A 25,392-nucleotide genomic window follows, 5' to 3' on the forward strand; every position below is an offset into this window, starting at 1 on the left:
AGGTGCAAATTGCGCAGGTGAGCAGGCCAGCAGTGGAGGAAGGAGGAGCTGGTGAGGAGCAGCTTCTCAGCAGCGGTGCCAGCACCTTCCCAGTCTGATGGGCTAGGCAGCACTCTAACTCCTGGCTCTTTCCTTTGTTCTCCCTCCGGTTCAAGCTGCAGCTCCTAAAGTGAGCCTCCCGCAAGGCTGCTGCACAGCAGTTGCTACTGTACCCATGTTGTCTTGCAGGGCAAAGGCAACCACCACTTAATGGGCCTGGGAAGGTGTTTTACCTGCATTCCAGTTGGCACAGGCAGTGCAGGGTTGTTTGGTTGGCTTTTGCCATGCCCACTGCCATTCCATTGGAAATGATCTGATCTGGAGCGCCAGTGAGGTATCAGCCGGGACCCAGGCAGTGGAACTGGGCTCCCTGCTCCCCCACAGCAGAAGTTCCGGTACGGGCCCTTGTGGACAGGACGGCAGGATCAGCTCAGCACGGGCGCTGCAAGATGGCCGTGCCCAGGCTCTTGTAAAGAGGCTCAGCTTGAAGTCTGTGCCCCAGTGACCTCTGGCCCTGCCACACGCCACCGGACTCCAGGCACCTAGCCTAGGAAAGGGGAATCAGAGAGCAGGTGGGCTGGATGCAGGCTCCATGCCACTGCCAAGTCTATCCAAGGGGAAGTCGGGAAGGTTTTGGCCGATTCATTATCTCGGTTAAGTCACCCAACCTGTTCCTTTCTCTTCACCTCCTGGACAGAAGTGCAGTTTCTAAAAATGCTGTTCCCACATCATCTATCCATCCATCTAGTGCATTTGTATGCCGCCCCATAGCCAAAGGCTCTGGGGACGGCTTACATAAAATACAATATAAAATACAAATAAAAACAATAACGAACCAAAACTATAAACAAATAGAATTAAAATACAATATAAATACAACAAATACATAGAACAGGAGGAAATAAACACAATAAACCAATTAACAACAACCAATGAAACAATAAGCCAGCAGCAAGCCAAGTCCAATCTGAAGTCAAATAGTAAATAAAAAGGCCCTTTTCCTTGCCAACTCCCCCCTCTCCTCATTTGGGGAGGGTTCAGGAAGGAGGGCTTCCATGAATGACCTGAGTGGTCTGGGAGGGTTGTATGCAGATAAGCGTTCCTTTAGGTATCCTTTAGGCACATAAGCAGGATAGATGCCATTTTTGAAGAGATGTCACCTTCTGGATGCTTGATAAATCACCCCCTGCCCTGCACTGCAGAGTATTACACACAAATCTGTCAAGATCACAGATTGGTCAGCATTTACTTACCAAAGATCTACCACATTCCCATGATATCCCAAACTAAGAGGCATTTTTTCCTTCTTTGCTTCTCTGTGTAAAAGACAAAAAGAACTCCATGTAAAGAATCCTGCATCATCCTAATTTCAGCTTTAGAAGGTGTGAGAGAATTTTGCTCAGAATCAAACGTTCAGCTAAACATTTTCAAGTGAGAATTTCTAGAAATGCCATATATGTCCTGGGGCTATAGAGTGCAATCTAAGTATTGTATCTAATTGATTGCTCCAAACCTGAGTTCTAAATGGTCAGACCCGGGTACGGTACTGAATCTGCCTTGGTCGCCCTGTATGATGACCTGTGCAGGGAGAAGGACAGGGGGAGTGCGTCCCTGTTGGTTCTGCTGGACCTCTCAGCGGCTTTCGATACCATCGACCATGGTATCCTTCTGGATAGGCTTGCGGGATTGGGGGTTGGAGGCACTGCTTTGCAGTGGTTCCGCTCCTATCTCAATGGCCGGTTCCAGAAGGTGGTGCTGGGGGACTATGGCTCTGCGCCATGGCAGCTATGCCATGGAGTACCGCAGGGGTCCATTTTGTCCCCTTTGCTGTTCAACATATACATGAAACCACTGGGAGAGGTCATCAGGAGGTGTGGGCTGCGGAACCATCAGTACGCTGATGATACCCAGCTCTACCTCTCGTTTTCCACCAATCCAGGTGAGGCAGTGGCTGTGCTGAACCGGTGCCTGGCCGAGGTAATGGGCTGGATGAGGGCCAATAAACTGAAGCTCAATCCAGACAAGACGGAGGTCCTGTTGGTTGGTGGATCAGGCTTCGGAGAGGGTGAATTGAACCTTGTCCTGAATGGGGTTGCACTCCCTCTTAGGGACAAGGTCCGCAGCTTGGGAGTGCTCCTCGACCCAGAGCTTTCACTGGAAGCTCAGGTAACAGCAGTGGCGAGGAGCGCTTTCCTCCAGCTTCGGCTAATTCATCAGCTGCGCCCCTATCTGGAGAATGACTGCCTTGCGACAGTGACACATGCGTTGGTGACTTCCCGTCTGGACTTCTGTAACGCGCTCTACGTGGGGCTACCCTTGAAGACGGTCCGGATACTTCAATTGGTCCAAAATAGAGCTGCCAGGCTGCTGACGGGGACTGGACGTTATGTTCACATGACTCCAGTTCTCCGTCAGCTTCACTGGCTTCCCATTGAAGTCCGGGCCCAATTCAAGGTGTTGGTAATGACCTATAAAGCCCTAAACGGCTTGGGTCCTGGTTACCTGAAGGAGCGCTTACATCCTTATATGCCCAGCCGCCCCCTGAGATCGGCGGGAGAGGCCCTTCTCCGGGAGCCCTCCATGGAAGAAGTTAGGAGGGTGGTTACTCGGAGGAGGGCTTTCTCAGCGGTGGCGCCTAAGTTATGGAATGCGCTCCCCAGAGAGGTCCGCCTGGCGCCGTCGTTATTTGTTTTTCGGCGCCAGGCGAAGACCTTTTTATTTAAGTAGTATTTTAAATGTTAATATTATTGAATTTTATTTGGCCAGGGCGGCTTGTTTTATAGTGTATGTTTTATATTATATATTTGTATTTTATTGGATATATTTTAAAATGTTATTTTAATCTTTTTGTTGTAAGCCGCCCCGAGGCTTCGGCGAATGGGGCGGCATAAAAATGTTTTAATAAATAAATAAATAAATAATAAATGGTGAACATCTCCTGACATGCTATATTCCCCTTCTCTTCCTCTAACTCCTCAGCTTCTCCCAACTAGAAAAATCAGAAAGGATCTAGAGGGCAACAAAAATGATCCAGGGTCTGGAAACACTGCCCTCTGAGGAGAGACTGAGAAAATTGGGCTTGTTCATCCTGGAGAAAAGGGGGACATGATATCCTTCCTTAAGTACCTCAAAGGCTGTCAGAGAGGAAAGTCAAGATCTCTTCCCACTGATACCAGAGTGTAGGACACAGAATAATCAATTCAAGCTGCGACAACCCAGTTTCAGGATAGACATCAGGAAAAGCTTCCTTACTGTCAGAGCAATACGACAGTGGAACCAGCTGCCCAGAGAGGTGGTGGGCTCTCCCCCACTGGAGACATTCTAGAGAGAGGTAGCCACCCGAGTGGGATGGTGTAAACTGGTGTCCTGCATTGGACCCAACGGCCTTCTTGGCCCCTTCATTCTCTACTGTTCTATGACTCTCTAGATGCCGTTGGCTAATTGTCTCTGATATCAACGTATGCAGATCAGCCACCACAGACTTGGTGTGCAACATTGTGGGGATGCCTGAGACCCTCTGACAATTAGGGGCAGCCTATGCAGGTGGCGCAGTGGTTTAAACCGCTGTGCTGCTGGGCTGGTTGATCGAAAGGTCGCCGGTTCGAATCTGCACAACGGAGTGAATTCCCATTGCTCCGCCCCAGCTCCTGCCAACCTTGCAGTTCGAAAGCATGCAAATGCAAGTAGGTAAAAAGGTACCACTTCGGTGGGAAGGTGACAGCGTTCTGTGTACCTCGGTGTTTAGTCATGCCGGCCACATGACCACGGCGACTGTCTGGGACAAACGCTGCCTCCCTCGGCTAGGAAACGGAGATGAGCACCACCCCCCAGAGTCAGGCGTGGCTGGACTTAATGTCAAGGGGAAACCTTTACCTTTACTTTACCCTTATGCAGGGCAGGAGAAGCATGGGGAGGATGGTCACCTTCACTCTCTCCTGCCCTGCAAAGAAGCCAGCAGTCTAACTGTGGCACTTCAGAGTGTGGGGAAGGAGGCTGAGGAACCTCCAGGAAATATTGTACCTTAGCAGTGACTTCTCCTCTCCTCCTTAGCCCGAGGGAACACCCCTAAGCACCTTCTCCCAGCTTGCAAAAGCAGCCTCGGAGAAGCATCCCGTGCAGTTCTTTCAACCCCAGCTGTGCATGTGTGTGTGTGTGGGGAGCATGCACTCCAAGCATGGAGAGTCAGCTCCAGCATCGCAGCAGCTTTCCAGCATCGGAGCTGAGATTCCAAAAAGCTCTATGGCTGTCCAGAGGCCATCCAGCGGGCACAGGATTATGCTGCAGGCTGTTGAGATGCAAGAGCCTGGCCGACTGGGAGCTGAGTAGCTGAATACTAAGGAGATTTTGGGAGTCCTTAAAATGCCAAACTCGGGAACAATTTTTATTAACAAATTAAACTACACAAAAATGGACAAGACATCATCAGCTTTTGGGTGACATCTGGCTAATGTCAATCAGGAGGCAGGGCGGAGTGTAGAATGGGAAAGGTTTTCATGGGGAGATTCCAACAGAAGCAGGCAGACAGGCGGCCTCCTGCTAGTCCCAAAGCATCCATTTATTCATGTCTACGGCGTGAGCAGGTTCTTTACATGGCGGGAACATACCTGGATATGTGCACCCTGGCCGTGCCAAGTCAGATGTGCCTCTTCTACAGTCCAGTGGGAAACCTGCTTCAAAGAACAGGGCCCACCCCAGGCCTTCCCAATGACAAAGACTCGGACTGTGAACTGTTTTCTGTCTTCCACACACATTTCTCAACATCTGATAGGAGTAGCAGATGTCAGGAGGTGCAGAGAGGTGCACCCCCAGCAGCGCTGCTTGTTTTGATGATGAGCACTGCCGCACTCTCGCTCCCTCCTGTGAAATGCAGGGTCAGGTGCTAGAAGTGCGCTGAGTGAGGCAGGTCGCCTGCTCCTGCCTTTCTTCCACATCGCAGAAAGCACTTCTGGAAACGCCTTTGGGGCATCGCGTTAACAAGCGAGGCAGTGAAGAACCTACTTTTGAGCCATACCTGAGCCGATGAATGCAGTGGTCCAGACTTTTTGTGATTTCCATCAACCATCCCTGTTGGTGACGTTTTAAAAGGGCAGCTTCATCAACCTTAGACATTAGATTTAAAAGATCAGTGAGCTCTGGACTTTGGCACATTTTGCCTTCCTTCTGAGAAGTCTGACTGGCACTGAATAGCTTTGAAGCCTAGTTCTGGATAGGCAACGTAGCGTTGCTTGGCAAGGATATTCTACTAGAGCAAATGCAGAAACAAGATGCTCTTCACATCATCTGTGGTAAAATTACACGGGTCACCAAAATCCTTTCATCGCCCAGTTTACTAGCCTAGCTATAAAGGCCTGTTCCACATGAGAACTTTTGGGCCCTTTAGGAAAATATTTTATTGAGTGAGCAAGACATGGTGAATCTGTCAACCAGCACATTGCTTGAATTACAGCCTACCTGACAACATTCACATTTGGCAAAGCAACTCCCCATTAGCAAATGCTTTATTAGTCTTGGAAGTGTCTTTTTTAAAGATCGGTTTTTGATTTAAACATATGGAAGCTTTCCAACCTAGGGTTGGAATGGAAACATTAGCATCCAGTTTCTTAAGACCACAATTCACAACAGATCTAAATATATTATAATAATGCAATCTTGTACTCGAGAGCAAATAGCCAGGGTTGTAGCTCAAGAGTACAATCCTAGATAGTGAACTGAGTAAGTCTCACTGCTGAGTAAGCATGCATGGGATTGTGCTGCTTTAAGCCAGCCTTCCCCAGTCTTGTGCCTTCCACAGGTTTTGGACATGAACTCTCTTCAGCCCCAGACAGCATCACCAGTGGTCAGGAGATCTGGTGCAAAACACCTGGAGGGCAACAGACAGGAGGAGGCTGCTTCAAATTCTCTTAACTCTTTGGATTGAGGCCTAAATGTTCTATATAACTTCCTACAGCTGTGAGGGGGATTCACAGCCATTGGGGTGGGGAAGTATGTTGAATTCTTCTAAGTGTCACCCCATGAAAGTGATTCATGATAGAAGGAAGTCCTCCTTCACACAGCACATAGTTAAACTATGGAATCCACCGCCCCAGGAAGTAGTGATGGCCACAAATTTGGATAGGGAATTGAGCACATTCATGGAGGAGGAGGCTATCAATGGCTATTAGCAGTGTGCTACCTCTGTTTTCTGAGGAGGCATGGATGCATGGTCCAATTGCTGAGGAGCCTGGCCAGCTGGAACTTTTGCACCCATCCTCCTTGAGGGATCCTGCGTTTGCCACCATGTGAAGGAAGTGCTGGACTGGACAGACCTATGGGCTATGGGGCGGCATACAAACGTAATCAATGAAATTTGGCATGGCTTTTCTTATGAGCTCAGGTTGTGATGCCCTGATGTGGCCATGAGTTGGTGGTTTGCATTCAGAAGGTCTAACAGTCAATTCCTGACATCTCCATGTAGGGCTGGAAAAATTCATGCTTGAAACTCTGAAGTACCAAACTAAAAGCACAGCAGCACCCCATCGGAGGGCACAGGAACACAGACATTGAGATCATGGGTCCATCTAGCCCAGAACTGTTGACATGGAGTGGCGGTGGCTCTCCGGGTGCATATGATCCCTCTGCACCACGGGAGTAATAGCCTGGCTCCACTAGGAGAAAGGCACGGCCAATCCGGGTGGCAGAGGGCACCCAGTCCCGCACACACATGCAATTTCCAAATGGGTGTGCATCCAGAGCGACTGCCCCCAAACCCTGCGCAGTCTTACCTCGGCAATAACTCCCACGCAGCCAGCAATGACTGCAGCCTTGGCCTGAGCCCCACTCATCCCCCCGAGGCCAGATGTGACAAAGACTTTTCCGGACAGATCCTCCACTCCCAGGTAGCGACGTCCCGCATTAAGCACTGTTAACTAAACAGCGTAGAAGGAGAGGGCAGTTACCACAGGTGGAGCCTCCCTTCCCTCTCACACACAGAGGGTGATTTATCAAAGGCAATATTCCTATCACATCTACACTGATCTGTCCTTGAAGCCTACAATGACGCATCCAACCATGTGTGTAGTTTGAGGAGTGAATGCCTAGAGCTTGAAGTAAAAGTGAGGAGACCTCATCGTCTTCTGGCCGGTCACTCTGGTTAAGAAGCTCTCCTGGTCTGAAAGGGAAAAGCGACGAGTGCAGGGCTCTACATAGCCAGCAAGCTTTATTTTACTGGGTTAAGTGCAGTGGGTTCAACCTGGACTGAAACTCCCGTGTTGGAGAGACGGGAGCCCTAATCTAGAGTACACAAAAGGAAAAAAGTATGAAACTGCTAGATTTAGATTTAAGTAATACCTGCTTTGGCCCTGAGCTTTAGCACAAGGGTAGTATCCAAGATTAGTCCTACACAGAGTAGACTCACTGAAATAAATGAGATGTGTGTTAGTCCTAACAACTAACCTAAGTACCGTTTGTTTCAAACAGGTCTACTCTATGTAGAACCGACCCTGGCCACTACTGTGAGGATCCGTGGCCCTGACCAACCTGGGCTGCCTTCTTAAGGCTGCCCGTGCTTGTGCCAGAGACTCAGCTCACACGCGATGGTGGCCGTGTGCCGCCCCCGTGTGCGGCCTTCCCCTGCTTTTCCAGCATACTCAGAATCACTTCTAGGACTGGGCCTCCGTGAGAGTGCAGGTGCGCAGCTTTTACCACACTCACTGTTTTCTGGACTGGGAAGGCCATCTTTATGAGAAATTAAAATAACCCTTCCAAGCCAGAAATTTGTGGCACTGATTTCTTTCTTGTCAGCTGGCGCTACCCAGTTCACTTCCAGAACTGTTGCGAAGGGGCCAAGTGTCATTCTGTCTTTGAGGCTAGACAGACCTGGAGAGTTTCCGTATGGAGAGAGTGCTATGGATCCCCATACAGACTGCTCTTCTGAGCAGCTTGGCGAGGGGTCAGGGTACAAATGTCTCAGCGGAGGAAAACGTATTTCGATGGAGGGATCCAGTCATTGTTCCAGGTGTTCTCTCCTTCCCGCTCTCCCTCCAAAGGAGGTGAATAATTCTGTGTGTTGGTAGCCACAGAGAGGGCCAATCCAGCCTGATGTAGAGCTATAATAGAGTCACCTGCCTCCAATTCAACCACGTTTGAAGGAGGCAGGTCCAAATTAGGGCATCATTCAAAGATACAGCAGGCAGGAGTACTTTGGGCTCATAGGAGCCTCTATTATCTAATTATTTCTTTACCACAATGTGGCAGAGCACTGGAGAATGAATGTATTTTAAGTCCCTTCTCAGTGCTTTAGAACTGAGTCATTACATCCTGCCTTTACCAAAGCAGTCCATCAGATCTGCAGTTGAATTTGCATTTTTAGTGAGATGTGAACTGATGACCCCTGTTTCACAATGGATCTATTCTGACAGATACCATGTTCCTACCACAGTTCCGTGGACTATTCCTTGTGGTCCGATGTAGCAGTAGCTCCCTGCTGTCATCTGTCCATACCTATCAAAACCAATGGAAGCAACAAAGTTTTCACAGTTCTGGATGGCATTATGTGGAACTCCATTTCCCAATGTGCCACTACATTGCTTTGTTAGCCTTGCTCAGCCTTCCCCAATTTGGTGTCTTCCAGATATTGAACTCTGCCACCTATCATCCTCATTGGCCCGGCTAGCTGGGGCTGGTGGGACTGTAGTCCAGCAGATCTAGAGAACAACAGGTTGGGAAAAGCTTGCCTACTCATGCAAGGCCTCCCAGTTAGTTAAACCCTTTGAAACAGTTCTATACCTCTCTCCTTCTGGCTTCTTACAGTGCAGACCTAGACTTGTCTTCTCAAAGTGCACTGCGTTCTGTAGGGCTTACTCCCAAGGAAGGAGGTACAGCACTGCAACCTTAGTCTATATTCTTATGCATGTACAGAAATTCGATGACTCATGTAGATCTACCTGTTCCTTAAAGGTAAACTGGACAATTGATAACTTACATTGTAACCCCCATTGCAAACATTCGTTCATATTCATCTCTGGAGGAATAGTTGGGAATTACCTTTAAAAAAAACAAAAGAAAAAACACCAATGGTGGGGTGAGAAGGAAAGGGACAAAAGAAAGAGATCTCTGTATAATGCTACCATCGCTCCAACTTAATCCAATTAACCCATCTGAAGAGCAAAGGAGATCCATTTCCAGTTATAGATAATACATAAAATATGGGCCTGTTATAATGACGCCCCTTAAGGATATGCAGGAACCTCTAGATATTTTCTCTAGTATCTGCAAGGCAAGAGAGGCTGTTGGCTCAAGAATGAGATACCCAAGGAACCATGGCACAGGTGCAATTAGAATGCCCTATTCTGACAAAATTCAGTGCTAGAGGGCGGCAGCTGGAGACGTAAATAGGGCTTCCTATAGACTTCTGGGTGGCCACTGTGAAAACAGATCATCCACCTTTGGTCTGAAGTAGAGATGCATGATTCTGTCAATTTTGGTTTCATTCTGTTTCTCATCCTGCTCATGCCGTTCCTCCTTTCTGCGCAAGCCCTGAATCCTCGGTGCTCAACTTGTAATGGCCACCCACCCCGCTGCCCTGAAAATTAAGGGAAGTGTGGTCAGACAAGGAAAGGCTCAAGCCAGCAGAAAGGGGAACCTTGGCGCAGAGACCCTCACCCCACATTTTAACTCTTTGGGAAGGGGATAGCTACTGCTGCTCCCAGTGGGTTTCGCGTTAAATCACCAGAAAGGAAGTGCTGAAGGATCATCACCAACCCACACAGGGCCAGTGCGGTAAAGCAGAGGAAGCACTGTGGGAAGGATACACGATAGCAAAGGGAGAGCAAGACATCAGTAGCATTTACCATGCCGTTGGTGATGACTAATCGAGGAGCATTCCGATGGCTAGGGAAGAGCCCCAAAGGATGTCCACTGTACATGACCAATGTCTGATCTTCGGTCATCTCACACAAATAGTGCATCACCAGCCAGAACTGGAGGAGAATGGGACAGAAAAGTGGCAGCCTTGGTTTCCTTCGTACATCAATGAGCATTCTCAGGCTTTCAAGGGCAACAGTAGGTCAAAATTGGGTGGCTACCAAATTCCTATAAATAGCAAAGGGATGATTTACAATAATGAATTGGCAAGTGGGAAGGGAATGATGAATATTCTTCCCAAAGTCTTTGGCTCTGAAACTGTTTCACTCCAGCCATTTTTTCTTCATGGTGCAGCTTGGAAGCTTGAAGTAATTCATACAGGGCAGAAAACTGCTTTAAGATGAAGTGATTTTGGAGAAATGGGTGACCATCCCCTCCATGCATCCATGTTGCAGTTTCAGTTGCCTCTCCTACTAACCTGGGACAACTACATTCTAATAAATAGATTGTGTTGGTCTGATATTGAGCACTATCCCTAAATTTCTACTTTTAAAAGCAATGCTGCAGGCAACATGAATGCAGCTTTATGCATAACATTACACTTAATCTTTTTAAGTATTTTTAAAGGAAGCCTCTTAGCAGGAAATGCATAAATGATAGCAGGACTAAATTATCAGATGCCCTTTCTGTACCATGTCTGGCAGTCCCTGTGCTATTGAAATTTAAGAAATGTGTAGGACATGAGAAGTGCTAGGAAATAGACTGATAGTCTATGAAGCTGCTGCAAGACGGGCATCTGGGCCTCCCTGCCTCCATCCCTGGCCAATACTTTGGCTGCGTCATTCTGAAACAAATGACACTTCCAAGCGCTCTTCCACACCAGCCCCAGCTGGAGCATTTACAGTAGCCCCCAAGAACGTCTCATCCAATTCCACTGAGACCTGGGTTCAGCTTCCCACATAAATTGCCACCTTGGGCACCTTAATCTACACTATTTACAGAAATGCTATAATAACCTATGTTTATTCATGCACAACAGCCCTCCAGGCTTATTAATCCAGAAAAGAGATGAACACATACAGAGGAAGTCCCATCTCAATTTCTGCGGTTCAAAGATGGCCCAAGCCTTTCTGTTAAAGCGCCAGAGAAATTTATATCCCAAGATAAAACATGACTTGACGCTGTTCAGTAATTCACTTAGAAAAAAGGAAGGGAAAAAAGGAAGGGAAAACACAGTTAACACACCAGAAATAACATTTTGTGGCATAGTTATAGTCAAACGTCTCTTTCAAGTCTTTTTTCATGACACCAGACACTGAGAACAAACTGTCCTTATCACAACTGAATAAAATCATGCATCTAACTGCTATTCTTAAGTATCCGGTGACAAAGAAGTATTGTTTGCTTTGCTGTGAAACTCTTGTTAAATATCGTGGTCATATCTAAGTTGGACAAGGAAGCTGGAGCAAAGGAAGAGATAGCAAGTTTCCAAATGTTGTGTTGTCTGTATTTCACTCTGCGGCCCCAGGCACATGCCTTGAAGAATGTTAGGGACACTAGATACAAAAGCAAGTTCTGCATATATCTTTTAGACGCAAAGTGGCTATTTCAAGGAAGAAAGCTTGAAAGCTGTGATGGCTCCACTGTGGCTGGGAACCCAGGAGTTCTAATTCCTGACGGGGTAGAGAATTATCGTGCTTATTTAATGATGAGTCAGGAGCATTCTGTGCTTGCTTAAGGGCACACCTACCTGCTTTATTTTTCAATTTGTTTTAAAGCATGCTAAAACCAGGGGAATTAGAATCTTAAAATAAGGAGGTTGGAAAGGGCTCTGTAGGCCATTTGTTCCACACCTTGCTTGAGGCAGGCAGTCCAGCCTATCTCCATTTGTTCCACAGTAGAGCATCTCTCACCTTCAAGATCTCCGAATGGTCAACTGAATTCTACAAGTCTATAATTTACACCTATTTGATCTAGTGCCGCCTTCTGGGGCACCAGAAAACAGTCTTTGCTCTCTTCCAAGTTACTGTCCTTCCTGAATTCTATCTTGTCAGCCCTCAGCTTTCCCTTCTCCAGATTAAGTTGTGGACACACGTTTTCAGCCTAGGTGCATCTCCTTGCTAGTGCATCCCCCACATACACACCCTCACAGAAGTGAATTGCCAAGGATCCATCCACTCCTTGGGACGAGACCATTTGCTGGCACCGAGAGAAAGAGACGTAGCCCTGTGGATCAGGACCAGGGCTCTCAAGAGCATGAGGAAAACAGGCTGTCCCAAGGACCTCAGCCTTGGTCTTTGCAGGACCCTCTCTGGGCAAACTGTTTAAGAGCATCTCTTGCCATATGCCAGCCTGCAAGTAAATCAGCAGAATGGCAGTGCTGCTTACTCATCTTGAGTTGACGCAGTGGCAGGGACGACTCCAACCTCCCACTTAAAAGGGAAGCCCTGAACCTTTCCCAACCAAGTGACCTTCCCAACAGCCCCACAGCTGCCTCTGCACATCCACCCCACTGCAATTACCTCCGGTTACTGGTCCATCTAGGCCCAGTATAGTTCTGGCCTGTGAGATCATGCATTTATACCAAAGTGCTGCAGAAGTGAAACTGTTTCCTCTGATTCACGAGGCCTGGGCCTTCTGGGCCTTTTGACTTGCTTCTCATCAAAGAAAGTAACAGACCCACGCCTTTCCTCATCGCTACTCTTGGAAGTCTCCCACAGTGCAGTGCTCAAGTTTGGGAAGGGGGACTTATTTCCAATTTTTGTCAAACCAGAGGCCCTGTTTTGTAGCCTTCTAGAAGCAGGACTCAAGGAGCAAACGAGGCTGGTCCTCATCCTCTCCTCTGCTTTTCCCCTCCTCTCCCCTGGGTAAGTCAAGAACTGGATTGCTGGTCTGCTTTTTATTTTAACCACAAATCTCCACAGCCCACATTATTCAGCCAGTGAGAGTCAGCACACCTGAACAAACTTTGCCTGAGCAGGATGGGTATCCAAAAAGTGACACATAAGTAGGGTCTGGCTTCCCACACAATTCGTGGGAGCAAGTATATCAACAGCAGCATACCTGAGCCCAGTTGCTGAAGACTTGGCCATTTCCTCCATAAGTTATAAGTTCCTGGGGAAACTGCAAACACAAATTGTAAAATGATACTGGAAATGGCTCTGCAGTAGTTCTGTTACAGCATGTCTTACTTTGTGTCTCAAAACCCAGAAAAACCTATGTTCTCGGTATATCTTATTTTCTGTTGCAAACCTGAGGAGCTACAAGCTCTTCTTGACTAATGATATTTAAGTAGAGGTTGGATGGGGCATTGTAGTGGAAAGATGCCTGCACTGAGCAAGGGGCTGGATGTCTTCCAATATCACATCCAACTGTAAGGGCCAAAACAGTCACGATGGTTAAATAACCCTTGCATAACCCTACAATTAACCACAGGCCATGCAAGGGTTGTTTATACACCATGACAACCATCAGTCAGAAGCATCATATTCATAATGACAGCCCATCATATCTCACAGCTCCTTGAGGGTAAATCAATCATTGATGGGCTGTCACGTAGTATAAATCAGATCAATATCAAACACTGAAAAAATATCTTCCATCCCCATTCCACATAAGGGACATTGAAGAAAGACCTTTCGCAACGAAGGGGCTGAAATATACTGTATGTCTGAGGCCATGATGAATTAAGCTTTAGAGGTGTGTTCTCAATTTAAGTCAGTGAATGCATCTCACCACAGCAGCCCATGGTTAAACTGTATCACACTGTGGACTAATTTGCATGTCATGAAAAACCGTGTTGAAAGCAAGCCGTTGTAGGTTGGTTAATTCCTTGCTAAGCCACCCTGCTGCCAACAGATAATCAGGCACTCGCTAGCTTGCCATGGTTTGCATCCCCTTTTGTCCTTCCACCCACTCCCTGCACCCATCCTGAGGCCTTTGCCGTACGTCCTAAAGTATACTTTGAGGCTTGCATGTTCACTGCACCACCAGAGTGTCTCTCATTCAGTGCAGTGTAAAAGTGAGCTTCTCTCTCCATTTCAGACCAGTCCTGGAAGAACTGAAATGTGATGATTCACAAAGACCAACATTGCCATTGACATGTGAACTGGATTCCTTCCCAAGACTAAACTTGCACTGAATTTTCATTACCTGGGCCACTTCAGGATCAAGATTATTCATAATCATGTGCATGATTGCAGCGGCGTGTTTGGTTTTGCAAGGATATTCATGGATGGGATAAGCTCTGCAGTTAAAAGGAATAGGTAAGGGAATGAAATAATTATTTTTAACCATTTTACAATTGCATATTTGGATGTATCACAAATGAAAAGAAAAACCACAATGAAAATAAAGCACTTGACCAAATGGTCAGGTCAGTCAGAGTACAATCCTATGGCCTCTCAATACTGGCTGGGGTGCCATAGGGTAGGTCAGAGCCCCACTTCTAAACTTAGAAAAACTCGGTCTGCCTCTGCCCTCCCTCCATCCTTGCAGTCAGCTCGGTTCTTTCCAGACTGGCTGGGCTCCAGAGATGGAAAACCATCATCCTCCGACAAATCCTCACACCGCCTCAGCCTCTCTTCCCTGCTTGGAGGGGAAAAACATTTAGATGGCCAAAATTTGTCATCTAACTGTTTGGGAGGCGAGAGGAGTGCAGATATAACTGCACCTTCCATTGGATACCTGTTGTGCTCCAAGTTCAGAGCGTTCCGGCAGGTACATTGGATGGGACCCTTAGGACTGCATCAGTACAGACACTTACACAGAAGTAACTTGAACTCAACTGTTATGTATGAGTAGACATGCGTAAGATTGCACTGTAGGTCATTTTTTGGTAGAAATCATTCTAATCATGTGATTAACAAATTCACACATTTTTCAGTATTCCAGGAGTTCTGGTATTCCCATCAAAATCCATTCCCACTGCATAAACTTATCCAGTATTAAAGACCTTTTTATCCCTAGGATTCATAGAGGTGAAGGATGTGAGCTTCAGTGGTTGTGCTTATGAATCCCAACAGACTGGACCAAAAATTGTTTTAGTTGCCTGTGGATTGTAAATAGCCAGATTCCTTCAGCATAAGGAAGCCAGGCAGAGATTCTTAGGACAGGACAACTAGGGTGGCCATCTAAGATAAACAAGGAAGAACAAACCAATATGCATATGCATGTTACCAATATGATCCTGCATGTTTAGACAGGGAAAAAATGGCCTACGACTGCACAGCTGATTGGGGTATGCTGAGAGCTGTAGGCCATTTTTGGTAAGCATGTGTAGCAAATGGACTTATCCCCATGGACACGAAGGCATTAAATACAAATATTAAATATACACGTTTGTCGTCAGAGGCTGGCCTCAGTGGAGCCTGTTCCAAAGCTGGGGGAACACCACTGAGAACACTTTCCTCCTTGTGGCCTCCAGCTGAGCCTTGGTGGTGGCAGTGGGGCAGGCCCCAGATTCTGAGCGCACTGTCCAGGCCGACTGAAAGTGAGAGAGGTGCTTCATCAAGTATTACAGTCCCAAGCTGCAGACATCAAAACCAGGACTCTGAATGGGGCTTGGAAGCATTTAGGCAACCAAGGCAAGTAATAGATGTAGCAACACAACCCTGGTTTCCAGAAACCCTGGGGAACAAACCAAGGTTAACACAACCTGGGTGTGGAGAAAATAAGTTGGAGCTCTCTAATAAGTTCGCAATGGGAGACACAGAAATCATCAGGTTTTGGCCTAGGACAATCTTCCCTGTCCTGGTGCCTCCAGATATTTTCAACTGCAGTTTCTAGGATGACTGAGCAGCATCTTTGGTGTGCAGATTTAAATTACCCCCAGACTGCAGATAAGCACATGTAAGTTCACCAGTGGGTCAGATTACCTGCCTGTCTGCATAGTGCCTCACTTGTTTTGGCTCCCACCTACCACCTTTTTGGTGACATCACCCAGTTGGGCCATGATGATGCCCCCTGACTGTCCACTAGCTCCATCCAGGGCCCATGTCAAAGGTAGGCATGATTGGACACTTCCCAAGGGACCACGCCTCAAGGGTGGGGGGGCACTGAGAAGAGCTCCTGGACATGTTCTTCCTCTCCACTTTCATGGCAACCTGCTTGCTGGCCTGCCTCTTGCTCAGGCCCAGAGCATGGTGGTGGTGAGAGGAGGACCAGGAGATGCTCCTGCTGACTGGCTCCCTGGCTCTGTGCCTGTCGGGCATGCAAACAGGAGCAGCGATGGCAAGAGGAGCAACAGCAGCTTGTAACAGCACCAATGAGAAGGTAGAGTGGGGAAGGAGGCCCACAGAGGATGCCTTGGCCAAGGACCCCCAAAGCCTGCAGCCAGTACTGGTTCACCCCTTCCCAAACCAAGACGACTTAATCTCACTCTTAGCACGGGACTGGCTGTTCGAAGCATGCCATCCCCAAGCCCTTACCGCATCTTCATCTGGGGACAGAACCTGTACATGTAAATATGTCCGTAGAGCTTCAGTTCTTTGGCAAATTCCGGTGCTAGTATGCCATGCAAGTTGGGTGGAAAATATCGCAGAGCATTCTTCAAAGCCAGCTGCCAAGATAGAAAGGGTGGAGGAAAGGGGGGAGCAACAGTAAACTTAAAAGGTGATTAAGTGGGAGGTTATCACACAGTTAATTAATCATATGCATTTTATCAGCCACAGTGGGAAATGTGCCCAGATCTTAAAAGTGTATTCAAGGGTGTTGGCCATAGTAAGTAAGAGGCTCCAGTAAACAAGGTAATGCAACATTTGGGATGGGATCTTTTCACTCTAACCTTTATATAAACAAGATAATATCCTGGCATTGTGTCTATGCTGCACCCATTCTCCAGAGAAGACAGAATAGCAAGCCAAACCAACTGTAATGAACCGAGTCTAGTAATTGCGCCATTATCCCAAGGACAAAACAATGGAAAATGCTCCAGTGCCTGGACTTTGTCCACCCGGCTTTGTAACCTTACGGTCACACTGAAATGGCCCAAATGGCTCTATGCATGCAAATTGATCGAGATCACTCATTACCTTGCCAAGGAAAACACAAGCTTCTCTCCCCAATGTTAAAATATGAATTCCCAAGAAGCCAGAATTTTACAGACCCACCCTCTTGGACAGATGTCTAAAAAGAGATTTGCGCAGCCAGAAAAAAGAAAAAAAATTCAGATGGGCTATTTTTTGCTGCTCGCATGTAAGTATGAACTGCTGTAAAGAATAGTTTATAGACACCCAGAAGAGTCTCAGCTGTCACTGCAAAGCCAAGTCGGCCCTCGGCCTGTCACTCCCCCTCAGTCAGTGCGTGGATCTGCCACTGGATCCAAGGCAGCATGCCAGTTTCCCCACCAGGTCTAGACTGAACAAACTGAAAAGGAGAGCCTCTCTCTTGTAAAGGAAAGTCACTCTGCAGATGTCGGGGACACTTTCTCTGTAAAAATGAGTCCTCCCAGGGCAGAGATGGGGAAAATCTGGTCTGGGGAGCCCTTTTGGCCTCTCCAGATTTGCCCCCAAGCTCCAGCCCCTCCCCCCAGGTAGGGAAAATCTCTTCACCAAGAGAGAAGTTATTTGCTTTCAGTTGCAGTGAAATGATTTTCCCTGCTGGAAACCTGATCACAGAAAATCGATCAGAGAGAGCTGTCCTTGAAAATGTGCTCCCAATTTGCAGCCCCAAATTGCCCCCTAACCCACTCAGTTGTGCCCTAATTACCCACAATTACCCCAGCCAAACCCCACCTAACTGCCTGGTCTGTCGTCGGAGCATGTGTGTTGTATGTGAATGTATAGGTCTGGGCAATCAAGTTGAGGGCAGCATACCAGCAGTGAGGTAGTATTTTTAAATATCCCACCGGAACCCTTAAATGGTTTGGGACCACATTCTTTGAAGGACCATCTTCACCCTGTCAACTGGCCTTATTTTAAGACGGAGAGGGGAGGGAAAGGGAGGGGTTCTTCTCATGTGCCAACCTCTGAGGTCAGCTAGATGGGCAAGATCAGGAGAGAGGGGCCTTTTTCACAGTGGCCACACACCTCTGAAATGAGCTGCCACCACAGGTTTATCAGTTCACACCACTGTAGGCTGACAGGAAGGCTCTGGAAAGCTGCTTGTTTCCGTGGCCTTCTTCTGATTAAATCTTATTGAACCATATTCTGTAGCTAAAATTTTGCTGCAGGTTTTTTAGTCATACTTTATTGCTGGTGCTTGTTGTTTTATGAAGGTTAACTGCCTTATCATTGTATTTTTATTATAGGAATGGTAGCGTTGTAAGCCACCTTGGCAGGGCTTTTGCCCTGAAAGTCACTTTAGAAATATTTTAAATTGACATTTCACTTGTGCCGTGTACTGCAAAGCTCTCTGGGCAGTTTACATAGGCAGGGAGTTGAATGAGTCTCATCGGTAGCAAGAGCACAATGGAGCAAGAGGCTGTAAAGGCGATCTGTTTGTACTGGATGAAGGAAGAATCTTCTGGCATTCTGAAGACTGAACTTAACAACTTTTGCTATTGTGGGAACAAACTGATAGGACAGCCCACTCTCTGATTTGTTGGATGAGGAAAACACCTTTCTCAGGATTGCTGGTGAAAGAGCAGCACGGCATCCATATCATAGGGAGGGGAAAAGAGAAACTAGAGGGTGTAGCTGCTCAAATGCCAAGCAACAAAGGGGTTTGGGAGTAGAAGAAGCCAGGAAATGTCAATAGAACGAGCCTGCTAGATATTGCTTGGTTTATCCAAGGAAATTAAGTTGGGGTGGGATAAAGTGCCGCAGTGCTCTTCAGAAGAGCCCAGGGCACATGAATCTTTCAACATCTCTCCGAAAGGCATCCTATTATTGCCAGAAGCAGAGACACACATAAACAAAACATGGGGACAGTTTCAACTTGCTGCTGCAAATAGAAAGTGAGAGTTGGGATTCTTGGCTGAACTTAACCAGTGTTGTTCCCATTGCAAAACGCCAGTGTGGGACCTCGCTACCATTTTTGCAACTAATCCTGCTACTATTATGCCAATAAATGAAACTGATGCTAACATCCCTGAGGCTCCTTCTCTCATTCCCTATATACCATGGGTCCTCAAACTACGGCCCGTGGGACGGATCTGGCCCGCCATGCCCATTTATCTGGCCCGCGCCTCCACCCGTGCGCATGCTCACCTTGCCACTTGGGTGGGGAGGTGGTGGCTTGCTCGCTCGCTCGCTCGCTCAGAGATGGTTTTGGACTCGCTGGGAGATCTCCAAGTGGGCAAGCCACCGTCATGCATGCCTGACACCGCCTGACCAGCTCGCACACCTGACAGTTGGCCCCCTATTGAAAAAGCTTGAGGATCCCTGCTGTATACTAACGACAAACTCCTTTGCTGAATAGCAGTCCTTATGGAGACAACAGCCTCTAGCGTTGTGCTCACACAGTGGCCCAACAGGTATCCCAACAGGTCGGAAGGCCACAAACACATGATTGCAACAGCATGTTTTCGCCTGTGTTCCCTAGAAGCTAGTATTGAAAGGTATACGGCCTCTGCTGGCTGGGGGTGTTATAGAGACATCACGACCTGTAGACATTGGCAGCCCAATTTTCCACCTCCATACATGCACAAGAAGCAGGTATCAGTAGGCTTGGAGGTATTCCAGTGAGGTGTAGTAGTTAGAGGAGTGCAGGACTGGGGACTCAGGGGCTCTGGGTTCCAGTCCCCACTCGGCCATGGAGTTCCCTGGGTGACTTTGGGTCAGTCACAGGCTCTCAGTCCAACCCACCTTACAGGGGTGTTGTTGTGAACATAAGATTGAGAGGAGGAGGAGAATTATGTAAACTGCCTTGAATTCCTTGAAAGGGAAAAAATGGGATTTAAACACTGTATAAGAAATAAATAAACCCAACATTTGCAGAACCGAGCTTTAAAAATGCTTAGAAAGTTGTGGCGAGTAGCACAGAAATAGTCCACTGAAGACCGAGCACGCTTGTTGAGCATAGAATGATGAGTGACTTGGAGGGAAATGGAAAATCAGTAGTGAGAGAAATGGAATGGAGTAATCTGGAAACGGGTATGGCCAGCTGGTTGGAACTCTGCAGAGAAGCACCCTACATTTAACATACTGTTCCATGTCCAGCATACTGAATATTCAGGACCAGTAAAAGAAAACTTCTAGTATATGCCTCACTTGTCTTAAAATCCTATATGTGAGCACTGGAATTACAAACAAAAATCCTGAACTTGCATAGAAACCAAAACAGAGAATTTTTCGTAAGATGTGCATTTGAAACAAATCATTATTAAATAACCTAGTCCTAAGGATTTAGGCTTGGGTAATATAATAAAACTACCTAGGTAAAGAAGCATGTGCTTTTAAATATTTAACAGGCATATTTGGAGGAAAAACTAACTACAATTATACTAAGTACAAGGAAATTAAAAAGTCAGTTTTACAAATAAGTCACAAGTCTTTAACATTCCTCTCATCTAAAGTGAAGCAAAACTTCCAATGAGATAAAATACCCTTAGAATTTTGCTTGGCTGGGAGAAGCGAGGAACATGTACAAACAATAGAGAACCAAACAGACAATATGATTAGTAGAGTTCAGTTACTGTTTCACAGAGCAGCTGCCTGCTTAAATAAACGGGAAAAGATACCACCAAAGAGCAAATAATTAACCCCAAACCCTGAAGTCTGTGTTTCAACTTAGTGTGCCAGATCACCTGATTTCCCTAAAATATTCTACACCATTCTTTCCAGTGTGGTGACCTCTCATTATTTTGGATGATAACTCCCACCAGGAATAATAGAAGTTGTAATCCAAAATATTCAGAGGTCATCCCACTGGGGAAGGCTGTTCCTTACCACCCTACCAGCATGTGTGCACATGCATGCACGCACATGTGCACATATGTGCACGCATGCACACAGAGAGAGGATTTATGGTGACCTGATTTGAAAAACTGGGTCTATCTTCTCTTGTTTGCACAGATCCGTTTTGCTGAGGCCTTCCAAAAGCACGGCCAGGTCTACGAGGAAGAGAGAACAAGGTAGACAGAGCAAGGGATGGCTATCTACAACTCCCTGACACAGGTCCCACTGAAAGCTCTAAAAGAACTGAAATATCCCATTTGCCTGCAGAACAGATGCTGGCTCTGTTATTGGGGTGATGAGTGTTTAGTGCTTTGTTCATGAAAAATGCATTAACACCTGAATCTTCAAAGTCACATTTGCCTTGGCTTTATGTCTTGCCCACTGCCATGCAGGGCACCCTGCAGGATTCACAAACAGAGGGACACAGGAATCTCAGTACTGTGAAAGGTCCGTGGCAGGCCTGTCTGTCGCAGGGAACCACCACTCTGGAAGCTGCCACGGTCCCTTTGGCAAGTCTCCCTGTGTCGGGTGGGTCGTGTGCAAGAAGCAACCCATCGGACCCTCCAACTGCTAGAGATGCAATTCAGTGCAAAAACATAGCCATGTGGGAATGGCCCCGTGCAGAGAAAATATGAACAGAGAGCCCTTTGTTTTACTCATGATGAGTGGGCGATGAGCTTAGAGAAAGAGTGCACAAGTTCATCCCTCGGTGATATTTTAAGCAGCAACCAGCAATATAAAGCAGCAATATAAAAAGAGAAACAGGTAGCCACTTGCATGGGCAAAGGCAAGACAGTTCATGTAAGCAAGAGCTGCTGTGGCGTTGGCGTCTGGGATCTAGGCTCCACTCAGCACTGAAGCTCACGGGATGACTTTGGGCCAGCCATGGGCTCTCAGTCTAACCTGCCCTGCAGGGCTATTCTAAGGATAAAATGCAGAGGAGGTGAACCTGGCACACTGCCTCAGGTTCCGTGCAAGAGGAAAACAGCCAGGATATAAATGTAATACTATAAGTGTAAGTACGCTTACTAGAAAACATACCCTTGAACTCACTGGAATTTTCTTCTTTAGGATTGGGCCACAGTAGATGTACCCTCTTTGTGCACTGCTTTGTACTCTAATTGTGCAAGTGTATGTTTTTAAAATTAAAATAAAAGATCGATGTCTGTCTAACCAGCCAAAGTACTTCACCTCTCTTTTGCTGCGTTGAGGGTGAACAGAAGGGCTGGTGTGAAGATTGCTTTGGTCCTTCCTTTCGTGCAGGGACTTCCGTCTTCTGCAGGGACTTTGTGTTTGATAAACCGAAGTGCTGCGGGCTGAGGGATATTGCCTCCTTGACAGAGTGACAGGGGGCTCCACAGAAAAGGTGTACAGATGCTCCCTTACCTTTTCCTCCTGTGCAGTGAGGTTGGGTCCCCTGACAGGAGCATGAGGGATTCCACTCCTTCGGGCTCTGTTCTCGGGAAGAGGGTGCAGCGGGAGCCCGCTGCAAAGTTCCTTCAGGCTGGACATGGCTGCTGGGGGAATGCTAGCAGCAGCAAGAGACCAGCCACGGAATATGCCTGCCTGAGGGACAGCCCGTGGAAAGGGCCTCGGAAATACTACAGCAGGGCTAAGGCGGCTCCTGATGAAAGCGGGTTGCCCTTTGGCCCTCCACAGGAGCTGCCAGTTGTCTGGGGGTAAGAGCCGTGTGTGTCACACCTATTCCACCTGCACAATCCTATTGGTTTCTTCTACCCCCTCCTCTTAAATAATCATTCACAGCTTTACTGTTTATTCTCTGTACATGATATTGTCCTGTCACTTTGAACCAAATTTGGCCTAGTCCTGTACTTTGAACATACAACACAAACATTCACTGCTTTCAGCCCAGGGTGTGAGGCCAACTTTTGTGAGAATTCAAAGGGAAGCATGTCTTGCTAACTTTATACAATCTCAGACACAAATGCCTTTTCCTTGGCAAGTTTGCATCTTTAGGGCTTATATCACCTCTGAGCCTTTCTCACACAAGTTGCTATTTAACTGCGTTTATTATGTAGTTCAGATTTTGATTCCAGAAATCCCCAAGGTGGTTTTTCAACAGGGAAAATCCACAGTAAGACATTTAAACAATATATTTTTGTTTCAATCACATCCATAAAACATCCATCAAATAAATCTACACTACATCATTATTGCTCAGCACCAACAGCATAACTAACCTAATCAGAGCACCCACCCAAAAGCTCTTTGAAACTAGACAACCTTTTCCCCACATTTGAAAAACCACCAGGAGAGGAGGGAGGTGAACCTGACCCAAAATTTTGCTTCCAATACTGAGATTACCTTGTTCTGAGCAGCCACCTGGCCACTGTACCCAATGGTGGGGGCGAGCAGAGCAGGGCTTCCCAGGAAGATTGCAATGTATGGGTTGGTTCATATGGGAGAAGCCATAAATATCTTAGGGCAAGACCTTCAAAAGAACTTAGAATTCAACCCAGAAACAAACTGGGAGCTGACAAAGCAGTTCAGGTATTGGCATTAGAATGTCAAAGCAGCTTGCAGAGGTTAGTATACTGGAAAATGCATTCTGAAACATTTCTGAGTTGCAGTTCCAGGGCAAGTGACAGAAATGGCACACATAAAGATGCCTTTATCATTTCCATGTGGAGATGGAAAGAGAGGCGTGCACAATCCAAAAATGGAAATGGAAGAGGCATGCACAATCCAGATGAGCATCCTGTGCAATGCCATTTTTATGTTTGCATTTCAACACAATGAAAACAAGATTCCTTTGGCACGTTATGGCTTGTTCTACTGCTCTCGTTTGCATAATACAACCCCCTTTGGGCTGTGGAGGGCTCTTTGTCAAATTCCAGGTGCCATAGATCAGTGGCAGGGTACCTGCTTTGCATGCCAACAATCCCAGGTCCACGTGGAGTTCCCCATCATCTCCACATGGAGCCCTTTCCGCTCCCAGACAATGTACATGAGCGGAACTAGATGGACTGACTCAGTCCTGTAAAGCAACTTCTTTAAAAAAAAAGAAACATTTAATTTTAATTCATTTCTAATGTGGGGACAAAATCTGCATGTGTTCCTGTATGTTGCCAATTAGGCTTGCAAAAATTGCACTAGGAGAGCCTCTGATGTAGCATAATCCAGGAGTGCCAGTGTGGTGCATTGGTGAGTGTGCTAGAGCAGGAATCTGGAAATCCGGGTTCTAGTCCCCACTCTACCAGGAAGCTCACCAGGAGACTTCAGGTCAGTCATGGGCTCTCAGCCTAATGTAGCTCAGCCCCACGTACCTTACCTTGTGAAGATAAAATGAACAGGAGGAAAATTTTGTATGTATATATCATGAATTCCTTGCAAGATTCTCCATGTAACTACGATCTGTGTGCATGTGTGTGCTCACACTTTGAAACACAAAAACGTACACCTGTGGAATGCCCACATCAGCTCCTGTGGGAGCCTCAGCCTATTTTTCTAAATGGAAGAGGTGACTCCAAGCAAAGATGCAGGCAGGCAGTGAACTCGTTCTGATACAAAAAGAGTTCCTGAACTTACGGTGGTGGCTTGTCCATACAATATTTTAAGTATTATACATTGTTCTACAAAGAGAGAGAAAAAAACAAGAAAAATGTAGATCAGGGAATTAAGTCAAAAGTACATCAACCGACAGTGGGCTGCAAAATCTGGGCAGAAAGATCTAAAATATACTGAGGAAGGAGGAAGGTTGGTGACCACCCTTTGAGTATATCGAAGAGAAATAACCACATATGCAGGTGGTCAATGCTAATGCAAAACAAGATTAGAAAATCCATTTAAAACTTATGGATACAGTGGGTCCTTGCAAGAGGAAGAAAGGTGGGGTATAAATTTAAAGAGATGATGATGATGATGATGATGATGATGATGATGATGATGGAATAGATCTAGAACCTTAGAGGCAGATGCTTCCTGGGTGGCCTTGAGCAAATAACTTTCTCTCAGCATTGACATGCATCATTTGTAAACTGGGGGCAGAAAAGTGGCATACGTTATAAGTCTGCAGTGAAAAGATGGATGCAGAAAGAAACACTCATAATCACAAGGGAATCCTAAAGAAGGTGCATTTAGGGAAATGCATTGTGGGAGTGAGTCAGCCATAAAAATGAAAAGGAGGCCAAACAGTAATACAGTAGACTCTCAGTTAACTGTCTCCCATGGGGATTGGTAGATGCTGATAAAAGTTGTTGTGAACCGTCCAGATATCTGTGATGGGATGGTAGACAAAAGTTTAGATAGATAGATAGATAGATAGATAGATAGATAGATAGATAGGTTTCTAGCTGCTTCAGAGTTACTATTAAAAACAGGTCTAATACTATACCCCATACTATTCCATAGCATGCCATAAACTCTGTCTTGACTAGGTATTAATACTGAAATGCAGTTCTTAAAAGTTAATAAAGACAAATAAAGACAAATTTGTACCTTCTGAGACTGAGCCTTAACGTCACAGATCGTTGGCAAACGGACACTAAATTCCCCCATGAGCACTGCACCGCTCTCGCCTTTCCCAAGCCTCTTGCTTATTTCCATCTTGTGATAGAGGATAAGCACTCTTCGTTGACACTTCTTGGGACCTGTTGCCGCATACCTGAAACGCAAAATTTGAATAACATTAGATCCCCACGACCGGTATGTTTAC

At 46.6% G+C, this 25,392-nt stretch overlaps 1 protein-coding gene across 1 annotated transcript in view; it reads right to left on the bottom strand.

Annotated features, from left to right (window-relative positions):
- The window catches only part of UROC1 (urocanate hydratase 1), a 56,743-nt gene extending 34,375 nt beyond the window's left edge, over nt 1-22,368 (bottom strand). The window contains exons 1-10 of the mRNA XM_044451134.1: nt 22,104-22,368; nt 16,308-16,438; nt 14,032-14,125; nt 12,943-13,002; nt 9,867-9,995; nt 8,999-9,060; nt 8,451-8,517; nt 6,801-6,944; nt 5,051-5,139; nt 1,293-1,355 (exon numbers count right to left, since the gene is read on the bottom strand). Of these exons, the coding sequence (XP_044307069.1) occupies nt 1,293-1,355; nt 5,051-5,139; nt 6,801-6,944; nt 8,451-8,517; nt 8,999-9,060; nt 9,867-9,995; nt 12,943-13,002; nt 14,032-14,125; nt 16,308-16,438; nt 22,104-22,229 (965 nt within the window). The 5' untranslated portion in view covers nt 22,230-22,368. The remainder of the gene's footprint in view (nt 1-1,292; nt 1,356-5,050; nt 5,140-6,800; nt 6,945-8,450; nt 8,518-8,998; nt 9,061-9,866; nt 9,996-12,942; nt 13,003-14,031; nt 14,126-16,307; nt 16,439-22,103) is intronic.
- Nucleotides 22,369-25,392: the final 3,024 nt, after the last annotated feature.

The sequence above is a fragment of the Varanus komodoensis genome, unplaced genomic scaffold (assembly GCF_004798865.1).
Source record: "Varanus komodoensis strain SLA01 unplaced genomic scaffold, ASM479886v1 scaffold6_2, whole genome shotgun sequence".
Classification (NCBI taxonomy): domain Eukaryota; kingdom Metazoa; phylum Chordata; class Lepidosauria; order Squamata; family Varanidae; genus Varanus; species Varanus komodoensis.